This window comes from Telopea speciosissima, chromosome 3 (assembly GCF_018873765.1).
Source record: "Telopea speciosissima isolate NSW1024214 ecotype Mountain lineage chromosome 3, Tspe_v1, whole genome shotgun sequence".
Classification (NCBI taxonomy): Eukaryota; Viridiplantae; Streptophyta; class Magnoliopsida; order Proteales; family Proteaceae; genus Telopea; species Telopea speciosissima.
This window is the reverse complement of record NC_057918.1, coordinates 9,802,167-9,818,577: the sequence shown is the minus strand read 5'-3', so window position 1 is coordinate 9,818,577 and position 16,411 is coordinate 9,802,167. Positions and strand designations below refer to the sequence as shown.

At 39.8% G+C, this 16,411-nt stretch overlaps 1 protein-coding gene across 3 annotated transcripts in view; it reads left to right on the top strand.

Annotated features, from left to right (window-relative positions):
• The window catches only part of LOC122655826 (phospholipid-transporting ATPase 3-like), a 41,390-nt gene that overhangs the window by 21,892 nt on the left and 3,087 nt on the right, over positions 1 to 16,411 (top strand). For all 3 annotated transcript variants that reach the window (XM_043850183.1, XM_043850182.1, XM_043850184.1), the window contains exons 12-24: positions 48 to 125; positions 242 to 358; positions 610 to 759; positions 848 to 952; positions 9,916 to 10,058; positions 10,414 to 10,515; positions 10,603 to 10,666; positions 10,759 to 10,971; positions 13,332 to 13,497; positions 13,591 to 13,670; positions 13,774 to 14,013; positions 15,693 to 15,914; positions 16,062 to 16,229. In XM_043850183.1, coding sequence (XP_043706118.1) covers positions 48 to 125; positions 242 to 358; positions 610 to 759; positions 848 to 952; positions 9,916 to 10,058; positions 10,414 to 10,515; positions 10,603 to 10,666; positions 10,759 to 10,971; positions 13,332 to 13,497; positions 13,591 to 13,670; positions 13,774 to 14,013; positions 15,693 to 15,914; positions 16,062 to 16,229 — 1,848 coding nt within the window. The remainder of the gene's footprint in view (positions 1 to 47; positions 126 to 241; positions 359 to 609; positions 760 to 847; positions 953 to 9,915; positions 10,059 to 10,413; positions 10,516 to 10,602; positions 10,667 to 10,758; positions 10,972 to 13,331; positions 13,498 to 13,590; positions 13,671 to 13,773; positions 14,014 to 15,692; positions 15,915 to 16,061; positions 16,230 to 16,411) is intronic.

The following is a 16,411-nucleotide window of genomic DNA, read 5'->3' as shown; positions in this document are numbered from 1 at the left end:
TGTTTTATGTCATTAGCATACTTAATATGTTTTATTTTTCTTATCAGGTTGCAGTGCTGACAATGTTTACTCTAATTACATTGTACTCGACCATTATTCCCATTTCTCTTTATGTTTCCATTGAGGTGGGTGGCATATCTGATTTAAGTTAAGATAAACTCTGGTAAAAGGTTATGTTTTTTTCCTGAAATGTTGCATATAAATTTGTTGGTTGTTACTTTGTTGTGTTTTAAAATGTCAGATGATCAAATTTATTCAGTCCACTCAGTTTATCAACAAGGATTTACATATGTACCATATTGAAACCAACACACCTGCATTGGCTCGTACATCCAATCTGAATGAGGAGCTCGGACAGGTATGTGGATGCACTTCTTTCTACAAACCAAAAAAAAAAAGGGTGGGGGGGAAGATGCACTCCTTTCTGTGGTGCAAATGAAGCATTAGATGGTCTTAGCAACTTTTTCGCCATCAGCAACTTGTTCTGTCTACCTAGCTCATAGATAGAGACACTGTTGCTGTTGAACTCACTTTTTAATGGATTTTTATAATGATTTTACTCATTGCAAGTGCAAGTTTTTGAGTCTTTGTACTTTGGACTCTCTAAAGGTGGAGTACATATTTTCCGATAAAACGGGAACATTAACAAGAAACATGATGGAGTTCTTTAAGTGTTCAATTGGAGGAGAGGTGTATGGGACTGGTATCACTGAAGTAGAAAAAGGAGGTGCTGAGCGGACGGGCATGAAAATTGAAGAGGTATGCTTATGGATCATTTGTGGAAGGAATGTGCTTTTATTCACTCTTCATCATCATTTTCTGATGGGTGCACTTCTTGCTTGTATAGGTGCCAAGATCAGCAACTTCACTGCATGAGAAGGGTTTTAATTTTGATGATCCTAGGGTTATGCGTGGTGCATGGAAGAACGAGCCTAATTCTGATACTCTCAAGGTATGTTTATTGATGGAATTGGATTTAAGTGCTATTTGAGTTTTACATTAATGCTTCTAATGATATAGATTATTATCACGTGGCATGTGGTAATGAATTGTGGCATCTATAAGTTGCCAAGTGCTACTTGAGAAAAGGAAGTTCTTAATGATAAAATGGTATGGGCATAAGATATCATTCTCTGCCCCCCCCCCCCCCTCCCCCCACCCCAAACATAAAATTCCCTTGATTTTAGTTGTACCACTCTGGTTGAGGCCTTGATTATTTTTCCTGTTCTGATTTCAGAATTGATTTCAAGGTATGCCAATTATTGTTCATTTCTTTGTGTTCAATATTTATCAGGAAAGAATAGAATGTTCTTTATCTATTGTTTCATTTGGCATCATATATTTTCTTGTACATTGTAATAATGATTAACCAATCAACCTATCATTCAAGGATTGCTCTGGGGATAGGTGCTTGGTTTTCTAATGATAAATGTGTGTTCCTTATACTTGCCATATCATCCTCATCAATGAATGTCCAATCATTTCTTGATGAAGAATAGATTCTTAAGAATGGATTTGCATTTCCTGTTTTTTGGGGGGGTGGGGATGGGGGTGTTCTTTCTGCTCATCCTGTGAGAAAATCAGATGGCATTGGATCCCATGGGCATAATATTCAGTATCATCTTAGCAATGATAGTTGCTTTTTTTCTGAGTCATCACTAGGGTATGCTTTTTATGTATATTTATTATTCATTGTTATTGCACTGGAATTTTCTTATTTGTTGACGTCATTTCCAGCTGATGGATGACTTGAGATGTGAAAGTACATCTAAGTGCGTCGGAGTAAGTAAATAGCCATTTCCATGTTCATTATAGTTCTTGGGCATATAGTTGAAGAGCATCAACTGAGCCTTATCCTAACTAAATGGGGTCGGCTACATGGATCCTTGGCCTCCAATTGGGTCTATTTGAGATCATACTTGATAAAGAGCAATTGGGATTAATTACCACTTCTTTTTTTTTTTTTTTTTTTGATAAATCATGGGACTGGTGAAGTAACCCGCATAAGAAGATTGAGTGCATTAAAAGTGTTGTTCTGTTGATATACATTGTTGTAGTCATAATAAATCAAGCTTTTGGAATAAATGGTTGTAACATGATATCAGAGCCAGGAGGTCGGATATTTGATCACTGCTATGTGTTGTGCCCCAATGCTGTGTGCACCTTGGTGCCACGTGATGGTGTCACGTGCAGACTGCAGAGTCGTGTGTGTGGGCCTGCACGTGCCGGGGGGTGTTATTTTGACTGTTGATATACATTGTTGTAGTCCTTACCTAGGCAGCCACCCCGTTTGGCGGATTGACACCTTCAACCTGCGGCTGGTGTGTATAAAGTGTTTTGTTCGCACTGAGCTCTTACAAATCCTCCTTCAGATAATTCCTTTTAGGCTTTTTATCGCATCCCAACAAAATATGGAGCAGCAAGAGCCCCGTCTCGTATAATCAAGGAATATCATAAATGGGAGTCTTCTCGCCCATTAGAGCGGTCAATTGCCCAGTAGTCGTACCTTCTTTTGTGATGCAGCCTCAGATGCTTCAATTGTTGATTCTAGTATTGAGTGAAAGGTTATACCCATAGGTTGTGTATCCAAGTTGAGGAGTTACCTGGAATGCTGCCAAGATATTCGTATCTTTGGTTTCATAGTCAGTAGTATAATAAGTCGATTTGCAATCCTTAACACCAGCTCATTCATCTTTGTTTCGATGGAAGGATTCGATTCCTCTACCTCCCATCATGACGTTTCAAAGTCAAGTAAGTACTGTAGGAAGATAACCTGAGTTCTTGCAGGATATGCATGCCAGCAGACCTAACCATTCAGGAACCTAATTTAAAAGGGTAACAAAAATGACAGACCATTTCAATCAGAGCAAGTGAAGGGGAGAAAGAGATGGTGGATAATCCAAAGGATAAGCTGTTTGCTCCGTCTGTAAAAAAGGGTACAATAGCCATATTAAACAACATGATGGACTCCTAGAATTGCCTATATTCTTTAATGTAAATACTAAAAATAAAATAATTTTTTTCCTGGGAGATTCTTTTCCTCATCTCTCCCATCCCTAAATGTAAGGCTCTCAACCTCTCCCACCTTGCCTTTGTGGACGACCTCATGATCTTTTCCAAGGCTGACCCCTCGTCCATCTCTTCCAATATGTCCTCCCTTCAACTCTTTGAGAGCCTTTCCGGGCTTAGGATCAATCTTTTGAAATCCCACATCTTCCTCTTAGGTGTTTCAGATTCCGACAAGGAGTATCTCCTTCGCCTGACAAGATCTCCCTCGGTTCCCTCCCAGTCCAATCCTCCTATATTTACTGGTGTGGCATCTATGGGCCCCCCAAATCCATAACTAAAGCAATAGAATCCCTCTTTTGTGCCTTCCTTTGGAAAGGTAAAGAATGCTCCAAATTCATCTACCCTGTTAGTTGAGCTTCCATCAGTCTCCCTAAATTTGAAGAAGGTCTAGGTCTTCATAGGATCCGAGATTTTAACACTGTTTTCCTCAAGTTAATTTGGAAAATCTCCTCCAAACATGACTTCATCTAGGTCAATTGGGTCTACTCTTACCTCCTCAAAAAAGACTCCATTTGGACTGTTCCTCATCCTGCAGTCACCTCTTGGGTCTGGCACACAATCCTCCTCCTTCGGCCCTTAGCTCTTAGAGCTACTTCCTACCTGATCACTGATGGATCCTCCACTTCCCTCTGGCTTGATCCCTGCCACCCTTCAGGAGTCCTCTTTAATTCTTTAGGAGCCCGCTCTGAATACTCCTCTGGTATCCTTAAAACATACCCCACTTTCCTCTTTTATCTCTGACGGCTTGTGGTCCCCTCCATCCCCCTTTCCCCCATGTCTCACCCAGGTCTGGGCCTCTCCCTTCAGGAGTCCTCTTTAATTCTTGGTGGTAATGTGTTGTGTTGGAGAGATTCTCCACCACACCTATATTAATCCATTAATAACAAGAAAGAAATTATATACCCCTCCCTAGGGAGGTAGAAGGTTAAAATGGAAAAAAGGGAAAAATACAATATAAAGCAACTAGACAGAAGACTAGTTCCTAAAGTACCCTTATCACACAAACTCTAACACTCCCCCTCAAGCTGGAGAATAAATGTCATGCATTCCCAACTTGCATAATAACGTACCAAACTGGAGAGAAATAAACCCTTTGGTGAAGATGTCCGCCAGTTGATCACCAGTCTTCACGAAAGGGGTACAAATGCAGCCAGGATCTATCTTCTCCTTGATAAAGTGTCGATCCACTTCGATGTACTTTGTTCTGTCATGTTGCACCGGGTTGTGGGCAATGCTGATAGCTGCTTTGTTATCACAATAGAGCCGCATAGGACCTTCAGTGTCAAACCCCAATTTCTGAACCAATCGTCTCAACCATATGAGCTTGCACACTCCATGAGCCATAGCCCTAAATTCTGCCTCTGCACTGGATCTAGCTATAGCATGCTGTTTTTTCTTCTTCATGTGACTAAGTCACCTCCCACAAATGTGCAATAACCAAATGTAGATCTTCTGTCTGAGATGGATCCAGCCCAATCGGCATCAATGAAGCCTTCCACTCTCAAGTGATTGTGCCTGGCATACAACAGTCCTTTCCTTGGAGAGGACTTCAAGTATCTGAGAATGTGATATACAACATCCAAGTGGCCACTCTTGGGAGCATGCATAAATTGGCTCACCATTCCCACTGCATAAGAAATATTTGGACAAGTCATAGACAGATAAATAAGCTTCCCCACTAGCCTCTGGTACTTTTCTGCATCAATAAGAGAGGGACCACATCTTCTCCTAGCTTGTGATTCTGCTCAATAGGAGAATTTGTTGGTTTGCAGCCCAACATGCCTGTCTCTTTCAACAAATCAAGACCAATCTACCGTGACATGTTGATTCCTCTCTTGGACCTTGATACTTCAATTCCCAAGAAATACTTCAAGGGACCCAAATCTTTGATTTCAAACTGTTGAGCCAAGTAGGTCTTCAGCCTATTTATCTCAGCTTTTTCATCTCCAGTTACTACAATATCATCAACATAGACAATAAGAGTTGTGATGGTACCATTACCTCGCCTGGTAAAGAGAGTGTGGTCAGCTTGACTTTGGAAATATTCATTCTTCAGAATAACTTGCCGGAATCTCTTAAACCATGCCTTTGGTGACTGTTTGAGACCATATAGTGCCTTCTTGAGAAGACACTTCCCTTCAGCTAGAGGAATTTTGGAGCCTGGTGGGATTTGCATGTGCACTTCCTCTTCTAAGTCACCATTGAGGAAGGCATTCTTCACGTCTAACTGATATAATGGCCAATCTTTATTGGTCGCCAATGATAATAGAACTCTTATAGAGTTATGCTTAGCCACAGGAGCAAATGTCTCCTGATAGTCAATTCCATATACTTGATTGTACCCTTTGGTCACCAACCTTGCCTTGTACCGTTCAACTAAACCATCAGATTGATACTTGATTTTGTAGACCCATTTGGATCTCAAATGCCATCATCTCCTCAAACATAAAAATTTAACGTACTGCTAAGGGTTGTATTAGAAGTAGCATGAATACTATGCATATATGGATGTTCTTGGTTGGCATAACAAGGGGTTGGATATGGATTCATAATTACTCTAAAAATCAAATAAATTACAAGATGATTTCCTGGGGGCTAAACCCGTTCTATAGTATAGGTTGACAATGGTTCACATACCACTTTTGGCACTCTAGCCTTGAGGTTAATAGTCTGGTTCCACTTTGGGTCAGACATAGCCTCAGTGACATTCTTGGGAATAGAAATAGAAGAGAGCAACAATAAAGGCAAGACCTGTAGGAGAGAGATCATCATAGGAAACAAACTGAGCTATAGGATTAGTACAAACTTTTTTTCCCTTTCTAATAGCAATAGGAAGGTCTAAATCAGAAGGAAGAAAAGGGATGTCACCTAACTGAGGAGAATGGGTCTCAGGATGTGGATCCAAAGAGGAATCTTGGTAGGTCTTCTTTCCTTTCAAGCATTCACCTCTTTTGTATACAACTACCTCTTTTATTGCTAGCATCAACACCTGATTGATCATCAATATCAACCACATCCACTTCTCTGTGTTTCCCAATGTCATGCATAAAAGGAGAAAGAAAGGGAATATTATCAGCACCATGTTCACTCCCACAATTCTCCCCCTGAAGAGGATGTTGAGGAGGGGCAAAGAAGGGTACAGATTCAAGGAAGGTGACATCTTTGGAAAGGAGACACCGACTAGAGGAAGGGTGATAACACTTCTAGCCTTTGATAGTAGAAGAATACCCAAGAAAGAGGCATTTGAGAGCTTTGGGGTCAAGTTTAGTTCGAGAGGGTTTGTTAACATGAACATAACAAACACATCCAAAGACTTTGGGGGGGGGGTAAGAGAGAAAGCAGAGACCTGTGGAGACAAGGTTTCCAAGGGAGATTTGGAACCAAGGAGTTTGGTAGGCATGTGGTTTATAAGGAAGGAAGCAGTGAGAAAGGCATCAGACCAGAAGGTCTTAGGAACATGCATATCAAATAAAAGACTACGGATGACCTCCAATAAATGGCGATTTTTCCTCTCACCAACCCCATTTTATTGGGTATGTCAACACACGCTAGCTGATGGATAATGCCATTATTAGCAAAGAAGGTTTGGAGGCCATTAAACATGTATTCCCCCACCTCCTTTATCAGAACGAACAATTTTGATTCAAGTATCAAACTGAGTAAGGATCATCTGATAAAAATTCTTAAATGCATCACAGACATCACTTTTATGCTTCATCAGAACAGTCCAAGTAGTGCAAGGAAAATCATCAACAAATGAAACAAAGTAAGGATAGCCAAATAAAGAGGTAGTAGGAGAGGGTCTCCAAACATTTGTATGCACAATATGGAAAGGGACAGTAGATCTATTACCCTGATATGGATCAGAGGAACGATAATGTTTGGCAAACATACATGGTTCAAATTGAAAAACATTAGAAAAAGCAGAAGAGGAAAATAAATGAGGTAATTGTTTCCGCATTACAACAAAAGATGGATGGTCAAGACGACTATGCCATGACATAACAAAATCCACAAAGCTACTATCATTGTCCACACACATAGGATTGAATTGTGGGCAAAAAAGGTTAAAAAGGTAGAGGCCTTTCACCTCATGTCCACTGCCAATAATCCTCTTCATCACCAAATCCTAAAGAAGACAGTGAGAAGGAAAAAAAAAAGTGACAATAATTCAGGGATTTAGTCAAATAACTCGCATATAAAAGATTAGCGGCAAGGTTAGGGACGTGAAGGACGGAATCAAGAGAAATGGAAGATGTAACAGGAATGTTGCCCTTACCAAAAATGGAGGAAAGGGAGCCATCAACCACCCTAATCTTATCCCTACCAGAACAAATGGTGTTGGAATCATAATAGTGAGACGTACCAGTCATGTGGTTAGGGGCACCATAGTCAATAATCCAAGACTTGGCTGTAGTAGGAGCAGATGTGGAGGCCTGCAAAGCGGAGGATGATGAGGAATTTGCCACTGTAGGTGTAGAAGATGAAGTGCCCAGATGTGACATGACCCTGTGAAACACTGCATTAGCCAAGGTGGAATCATCCTATGTGCTAGGTGAATACTCCCTAGCATCTGCCTCAGTCATTATAGTAGAACCACCACGTGTACCAAGAGGACAACCGTGAAGAGTCCAGCACCTCTCTTTAGTATGTCCAGATCTCCCACAATGATCACATTGAAATCTTTGTCTTCCCCACGGGTAGCCTCTGTGAGAACTAGAAGTAAGAGCAGACCGCTCAAATGATGATGCTGGTTCCATGGCCACACGCCGGGTCTCCTAACTTTGTAAGTAGCTACAAACCTCATCAAGATAGGGAAGAGTAGACCGGCCTAAGATCTGGATCCGGATTGGTTCATAGTCAGGATTAAGGCTACCAAGTAAAATGAGCACTCGTTCCTTCTCAAGAGTGCGGTACACCATCACTTCATCCTCTGGATTGGTTAGTTGAAGATCCTTGTAGAGTTCATACTCCTCCCAGAGACCAACAAAGGAATTATAGTACTCAAAAATAGTCCTGTCACCCTGCCACATTGTAATAATTTTTTAAAGAAGCTGGTAGACCTTGGTAGAGTCACCCACCCTGTCAAAGGTCTTGGAGACACTATCCCAAATGGCCTTGGCAGTTTCCTTTCGCATAAATCTTCGCCCAATCTCGGGTTTCATCGAGAAAATCAGCGAAGTCTTGACTATGGAATTTTCGGTCTCCCATTTCTGATAGGTAGGAGTGCCAGGCTCTGAGGCTGTAATAGCACCAGTAATATATCCAAGTTTCCCTTTGTTCCTTAGGTAAAGCTTCCATGGGGCAACAAGTGAAGCTTGGAGCTAACATCAAAGGAGATGGAGTTCCAAATCTTATCAAAAGAGCAGGAGTTGGATGTCCATCTTCAGAGATTGTGCTCCATTCAAATGTGGTTAATTGTAGCACCAAAGGCAAGCTTGCTCGAAATATCAAATATCAAGTTCCCAGCGAAAGTCATATCCATCCAGATCCACTCCCTAGCAAGGGGGAGAATTTTTCTGTTGCGGGGCTAGCACATACATAAAACTCTCTCCAAATGGCGGAGGAGAAAGGGCAAGAGAAGAAAAGGTGGTCAACATCTTCCATGCCATACCAACACAAGCCAGAGACACAATGATAGGGCGATAAAGGAGGAAGGACTGGGTAGGGAGGCAATACAAGAGAGCTCGCCAAATGGTGAAACTGTGACAAGGAGTATGACCTTTAAACCAAACAATCTTACGCCAAGGGAAAGGGTATCACGAGATCTGACATGGTTCCAAGCTGAAAGGGAACTAAAAGATCCGCTACAGGAAGGAAGCCAAACAATTGAATCTCCTCCAAAACGAAAACCAGGAGGGAGGGGGGCAGGGCATTCCAAATAGTAGCAAGAGCCGGGGAGGGGGAGTCCAAACACCTTGGGATATGATGAAGGCAACAGGGGAGAACTTACAGATGCCCGAGGTATAGATTTCATAGTCCCCCACTATAGAGTGTAGGACACCCATTGGGTGCCAGTTATCAAGCCAAAGGGAGGTGGACTCTCTGTCCACAATCTTGGAAGAAATGGCCTCAATAGCTAATGGATGGAGGTTCAGGATTTTGCGCCAAATCCAAGAAGCATCAGAGTTAAATGGAACTGTCCAAATGGAATCCTTGCGGAGAAGGCAGGAGTATACCCAGTCTACCCATATGTTGTCTTGTTTTACCACAAGTTTCCAGATCAGTTTAAGTATACCTGCATTGTTGGCTTCTTTGACCCTTCTCAATCCAAGGCCCCCTTCATCTTTGGGGAGGCAAACTGCTGCCCAACTGATTGGGTGAAGGAATCTCAAGGAATCAGTTCCTTTCCAAAGGAACGTACACATAATGGTTTCAATAGTCTGGATAGTTGACCGTGGGAGACCAAAAACTCCACTCCAATAGATGTAGGAGGACTGGAGGACTGATCTGATCAATTCTAGCTGCCCAGCATAAGATAGAGGCTTACCTTTAAAAAATAGGAATATTGACTTCCTCTGTCATGGTTATTTTTTCTTGCGCGTGGAAACATACCTTTCGGGCAAGCGCTTGATTACTATACTGTAAATTTATCTTAAAAAATTTGTTGTATTCTGTAAAATGAACATGGCAAGATTAAGACTGATGGTGACACAATAGCTCTGTTCTGCATGGATTCTCAAATCTTGGTTTCCACATTTAAAATTAATGACTTCTTGCCTAGGATTTCATCCAAATGGGCTATAATTTAAAAATTTATCCTTTGTGAAAGCATATGAGTGTGTGCATTATTTTCCTATTTTTTCACTTATGGCATTCTCAGTGGAAGTTTTTGTTGTTGAGTAGGAATTCTTCAGATGTCTGGCTATATGTCATACTGTGCTTCCTGAAGGTGATGAATCCCCAGAGAAGATTACATATCAGGCTGCATCCCCAGATGAAGCTGCTCTAGTTACTGCAGCAAAGAACTTTGGCTTCTTCTTTTATAGGTTAGGACTTCCTATATGGCATATCTGTATCATAATAGTAATCCTTGTAAAATTAGTGGGTAGGAATGAATGTATTCTCCCTCCCTCCCCCCCCCCCCCTCCTTTTAATTGTTATTGTGGTTAACCAGTTATGAGGGGGCTGTCTTCTTTAGAAACTGATTATCTGATTTACAGTTCATGTGGTGCAGCCATTTTTTTCCTCTCTTTGTTTTGATAAATAGGTAGTCGAGTCTAGTTCTATTTTCATGTTACCGGTGTACTCCTTGTTCTGGGAGTGAAAAAGGTTGATGCAAAGGTCTGTGCTATTAATTGTTCTATGTTAAATTGAATTGTGCCTATCTGTTTCATCTTTCAGGCGGACACCAACTACAATCATTGTTCGTGAATCACATGTAGAGAAGATGGGTAAAATCCAAGATGTCTCTTATGAGATTCTGAATGTTTTAGAGTTTAATAGGTGGGTGCCATCTTTCTGTTCTCATTTCTTTGTTGTTATTGTCTTTGTGCTGTATGTTAATAGTACCAATGATTGTCATTTAAATAGTACAAGGAAGCGCCAGTCAGTCATATGTCGCTATCCAAATGGGAGGCTTGTTTTGTATTGCAAGGTGATTATTTCTCAATGTTTTTTATTTTTAAGATGGGTGTTGCTAATGACAAATGAAATGAGGCTCAGATAAGATAAAACTGTGTTTTGCAGGGTGCAGACTCTGTCATCTACGAAAGACTGGCTGAAGGAAATAATGGGATGAAGAACTTGAGTAGGGAACACTTGGAACAGTTTGGTTCTGCTGGTTTACGTACACTTTGCCTGGCTTATAGGGATTTAAGTACTGAGCTGTATGAAAGCTGGAACGAGAAATTCATTCAAGCAAAATCCTCTTTGAGAGATCGGGAAAAGAAATTGGATGAGGTATCTGCACTTTGAAGATGTGTACTTATGTTGTTGAAACTTATTTTTAAAGTAACCTAGCTAAAATTTATGCTTTCCAGCAGCTTAGGGAAATTATGAAGTTCACAAAGGTTTGTGAATTTCGTAAAGTTCAGAGTTGCTACACAGTAGGCAATGGTATACATCGATGGGTCCATGTCATAGAGGATACCGCACCCATCTCATTAGCCAAGTTTTGTTCAATTCAAGTATTTAACAGGGTCGAAAACATGGTCCAAAGTAATTTAAAATTACAAAGATGCCACTAACCTCTAAAATGTAACATAAAGACTAGTAGCATCTTTGTAATTTTCCACAGCTTTGGATACACACCTATAATGTATATGACATGCTCATTTCTGATTGAAATCTACCAATGAGATGGATGGAGGGTCTTTTATAACAAGGATCCACCTAAAGTCTCAAATGTAATATTTCACAAAGTTCATAACCCTTGTGAATTTTATCAACCCCTGGCTGGTTATAGTTTTTTGTTTTTGGCAAATTTTTCCACAGATTTAGTACCATGATTGTTTTAACAAAGTGGTTTAGTTTCTTTTAGTTAGAAGATCTGTTTGCAATGAAGCATTGTATAAGTAGATTCTAGGGAGGTAAAGTCTTTATGGATGTATGAATTGAGGTCAATTTTGAGGGGGGGGGGGGGGGAGCCTCCTATGGATTTTGTTGATGATGTATATGATTTACCTTGTACATTCTCCTCTTTTTTGGCTTTGTTGCTTCGTTAGAAAGAAGAAAAAAAAGTGTGCAAGTAGCTTCTGAAACATGTTATTTGATTGCTGTTGGTGTGCCACTATCTACCTTGAAGATTATTCTCATATATGGAACTCATGACATCTACAGTCTGATCCAATTCATATTACTGTTTTTTGGAGGTTGGAATAAATCAATATGTTAGGTTTTGCAACTTGTCATATATGAAAAGGCAAAATTAGAGGCTGACAATGGTACCCGATCTGCACCAGCAATTAATTCATTATGATCTTGGATCAAATATGAATGATGGATCTGTTGCTATGGATCCAAGTTGTGTCCCACATCTGGGTAGTTATTTATATCAATGTAGTCAAAATCTTATTAAAAGATGTTAAGATTGTATGATTTTGTGGTAAAGGATCCAATTCATGAATTCAATAGGCACAATGTCTAGCAGCCATAGTTCAAAATCTCGTTTCTTTGCGGTTGAAATTTCGAATGTTTCGATTTCGGTCAAGTTGAAACAAAATGCAACATTGAATTGAAAAAATGCAATATTTTGGAAATTTCAGTCATCTCGTTTCGGAAATCTCGGTAATTTCGGTCATCTTGTTTCAGAAATCTTGGTCATTTTGGCATTTTACACCCACAAATGGCCAAGCAAACTCAGAGAAAAAATACCATATTTCGACGAAATTTTGGTATCTCGAAAATTTCGGTCAGACCGAAACACCGAAACGAAACGAGATTTTAAACCTTGCTGGCAGCCCTCAATCAAGTGCACACACACATCTGCCAAGAACTGATTGGTCGGCGCTGGCTTTTTTTCCAATCACTCATGCATACAATCATGTGACACACCTTGCCTCTCAACCATAGGCACACACAACCCTGTGGCAAGGTCTACCCGGTGTGCACACCCATCTTGCAGAAAAGGCTTTCCATATATATCCACACAAACAATCCACAAGCTATCAGTCGCAACACAATATTTTTTTACGTGGTTCGGCACATGTCTACATCCACAGAGCAATGCCTCAAATGGGCTTCGTATATGCTCAATACATTACTCTTTTGATCGTTACAATGATCCAGGAGCCCCAACCCTTGATTTACCCAACATAAAACTTGGAGGGTGCTACAATGCCTCACTTTGTTATAAGAGATTGTTATGTTAAAAGTAAATGTTTTGAACTGAAAAACCAATATGGCAACTGGTTAGAACCGTGATTGGGATTTCTTCCTTTTTAACCTAATAAATTGTGGAAAAGAAAATGTGGATGAAATTTTCGATTCTTATTTGCTCAAATATTGCATTAATTTAGGATATTTATCTGTCAATTTTGCATGATTTATTATCTTCCATTTCAAGTGTGGTACTGATGTATTTGACTTTTTTTAGCCGTTAGATGCCATGCTTATGTACCGTTTAAGTTTAATTGTTACAAACCAATTATAGACATTGTTTTAAAAAAATGCTCTGAAACTAGTAATATCCATCAACCAATTGATTCAGCCAGACTGCACAATTTCCATTTCTGAGGCAAAGGAAATTTTCTCATCTTTGAGATTTGTTAATTTATTTGATTGTATTTCTCCCTTTTCTCATATGGTTAAAACTTCTCCAGGTGGCTGAACTTATAGAGAAGGACCTTATTTTGATTGGCTGCACTGCTATAGAAGACAAGCTTCAAGAGGGAGTTCCAACTTGTATAGAAACTCTTTCTAGAGCTGGAATCAAGATTTGGGTTTTAACAGGGGACAAGATGGAGACAGCAATAAATATAGCATATGGTGAATTCATCAAGTGCTTATGATTTTATTTGTTTGTTTCTCAGTGATGCTAGAAAAATTCTTAGTTTGGGTTCCATTTTGCTTGTTATACAGCATGTAGCTTGATAAACAATGACATGAAACAGTTCACGATCAGCTCTGAAACAGATGAGATGAGAGAAGTCGAAAGTAGGGTAAGAAGCATTTCTTGCTTTGCATGTGTTAAATATATGTGAGGAAATTTTCTCCAGTTCAGACTGTTGACTGTTTAAAATTGTGTTTAATTTTTATGATTAGGGTGACCCTGTAGAGACTGCACGCTTTATCAAAGAGACAGTGAAACAAGAGCTGAGAAAATGCCTTGAAGAAGCAGAACACTATCTACATAGAGTGGGTGGACCCAAATTGGCTCTCATAATTGATGGGAAATGTTTGATGTATGCATTGGACCGAAGTTTACGAGGAATTTTGCTTAAACTGAGCTTGATTTGTAGCTCAGTAGTATGCTGCCGAGTTTCTCCACTGCAGAAAGCACAGGTAGAATCATAATGATATTTGCTGCTTTTGCAATAAATTTTTTGTTTTTTTGTTTTTCCTGGGGAGGGGGTAGAGGGTGGAGTTGGGAGTATCACCGATATTGTCATTATATAGTCAATGGTTATATTGTCATTATAATGACAATATCGGTGATACTGTCTTATGTAATTAGTATGCTTGTTATTAAGTATTACAATCTTCCAAAACACTCTCAAAAATCCTCTCTTTTTTTTTCTGCACATCCATTGCTGGGACTGGTGACTGTAACATCTTGACTCTGGAGCTTGAATTGTTGTCCCATAATTGCATCCAAACACCATAACAGGTTCATCACATCCTTGGGCATTATCCGGCTAACATTGCAACTCGTTTGACAGCCCCATCAAAAACCTTGTACACAGAATGCAATGGACAAAAGACTGTGAACTGTCTTGGCTTCACTTAAGAGGAGATTGCACACATAGGAGAGTAAAAACCCACTGGGTATTGATCATCTATGATCAGAAAAGCTATCATGAAGAGTCTGTACCCAAAAAAATGAAACAAAATATGATGACAAACCTTTGATCTGGATTGGACCAAAAGGAGAAGATTCTTCTGGAGCACTGATGAAAGCTTCAGAATGAAATTTGACTGAAAACATATCTGATGTCTCTAAAGACTGACGCAATGCCCTTTTACTGTCTCCCTCATAATGTTGGTGGCTTGATTCGAAATGTCTGCTTGCTGAACCTTTTTGTTGAACTTCCAGGTCATTAAGATGTTGGCTGAAGGTTGAAGTCCAAGTCCTAAATGTCCTATGGACCTCCAAGCAATCTGCTACTTTGTGGAAAATAACCAAAAATTCCTACAGGAGACGTCTTCCATACGCCTATCTTCCTTCCAAAACAGAGTCTTTCTCCCACTTCCAACAGCAACTTGGATTTGTTGCAAAACATAAAAAAAGAATCCGGTTACCGTATTCCTTTCTGGTAACGTGGATAACTTGATTGGCGAACTGTTCCCACCTATTTTCCATTCCATAATCAACTGCAATAATGCTTCTCCATAGGTTGTGAGGTTTTGGCCAAAGTGCCATTATTATTTGGATAAATTGGAATCCTTTGTAGGCTTACATTTACCCTCCCTTGCTGCTTCGGTCACAGCCTCCCAATATTTGTCCTTCTTACCATCACATAGAAAATTGCTCTGTGTTAAAACTTGTCTACCGCCGCAGCCATTAAGGTGAATGAGATAGTTAATTGTTTGGAATACTGTCAATTATTATTTTATTTCCTATGGAACAAAGAATATGCAAATTGGACTCTAGAGGAGTGTAACAAGGATTATGGACTGTGTGGGAATAGTCCCCCCGCTTCCCTCCTTTTTCAATTTATGTTAAATTTTTTATTGTGTCAAACTTGGGAATTTGATCTGTCTGATTAACCGACCCTCATCTCTAGGAAAGACCAAAATTGTTTCAGTAAACTATATCCTTCTTCGCTTATATATTTGTTTCATTACTTAACACCCCCCCTCCCCCGAGGGGGAGTCGTGTCACCTGGGTTACTGTACCAGTGTTTGTCAATTGCAAATCAGGCTTAAATACATAAACAATGGATTGGAGATTGGCATCAAGTATGAACAGTGGTGTATTTTTTCTATGTGGTTCTGAGCAAGAAATTCTGGATTCTTTGCAGGTGACTAGCCTAATTAAGAAAGGTGCACGGAAGATAACCCTTAGCATAGGTGATGGTGCTAATGATGTGAGCATGATTCAAGCTGCTCATGTTGGTGTTGGAATAAGTGGGTTGGAAGGAATGCAAGCCGTTATGGCTAGTGATTTTGCAATCGCACAGTTTCGCTACCTTACAGATTTACTTCTTGTGCATGGCCGGTGGTCATATCTTAGAATATGCAAGGTCTAATTTCCCAATGTTATGCCAAATTACCAAAGTCCTGTTGAAAGTTGTTTAAGAAGTCGCACACTTTCTGTTCAAATTACTTGCAGGTGTTGACATACTTCTGCTACAAGAATCTTACTTTACGTTCTGTCTAATTACTTGCAGGTGGTGACATACTTCTTTTACAAGAATCTTACTTTCACTTTGACTCAATTTTGGTTCACCTTCCACACTGGATTTTCTGGTCAAAGATTCTACGATGACTGGTTCCAATCTTTGTACAATGTTATTTTTACAGCTTTGCCTGTGATCATTCTTGGACTGTTTGACAAGGTATAGCAGTAATTTTTTCAATGTGCACCTTGTCTTTGGGTGTGTGCCATTAAACTTGAAACTATTACCATTTAGTTTGGATAAATTGTATGATTGTTAATATGAATGCAACTATTCGTCCAGGAAATTTATTATTATTATTATTTTAATTTCTATAGTATTTATTGCAGCTGGAGGATGAG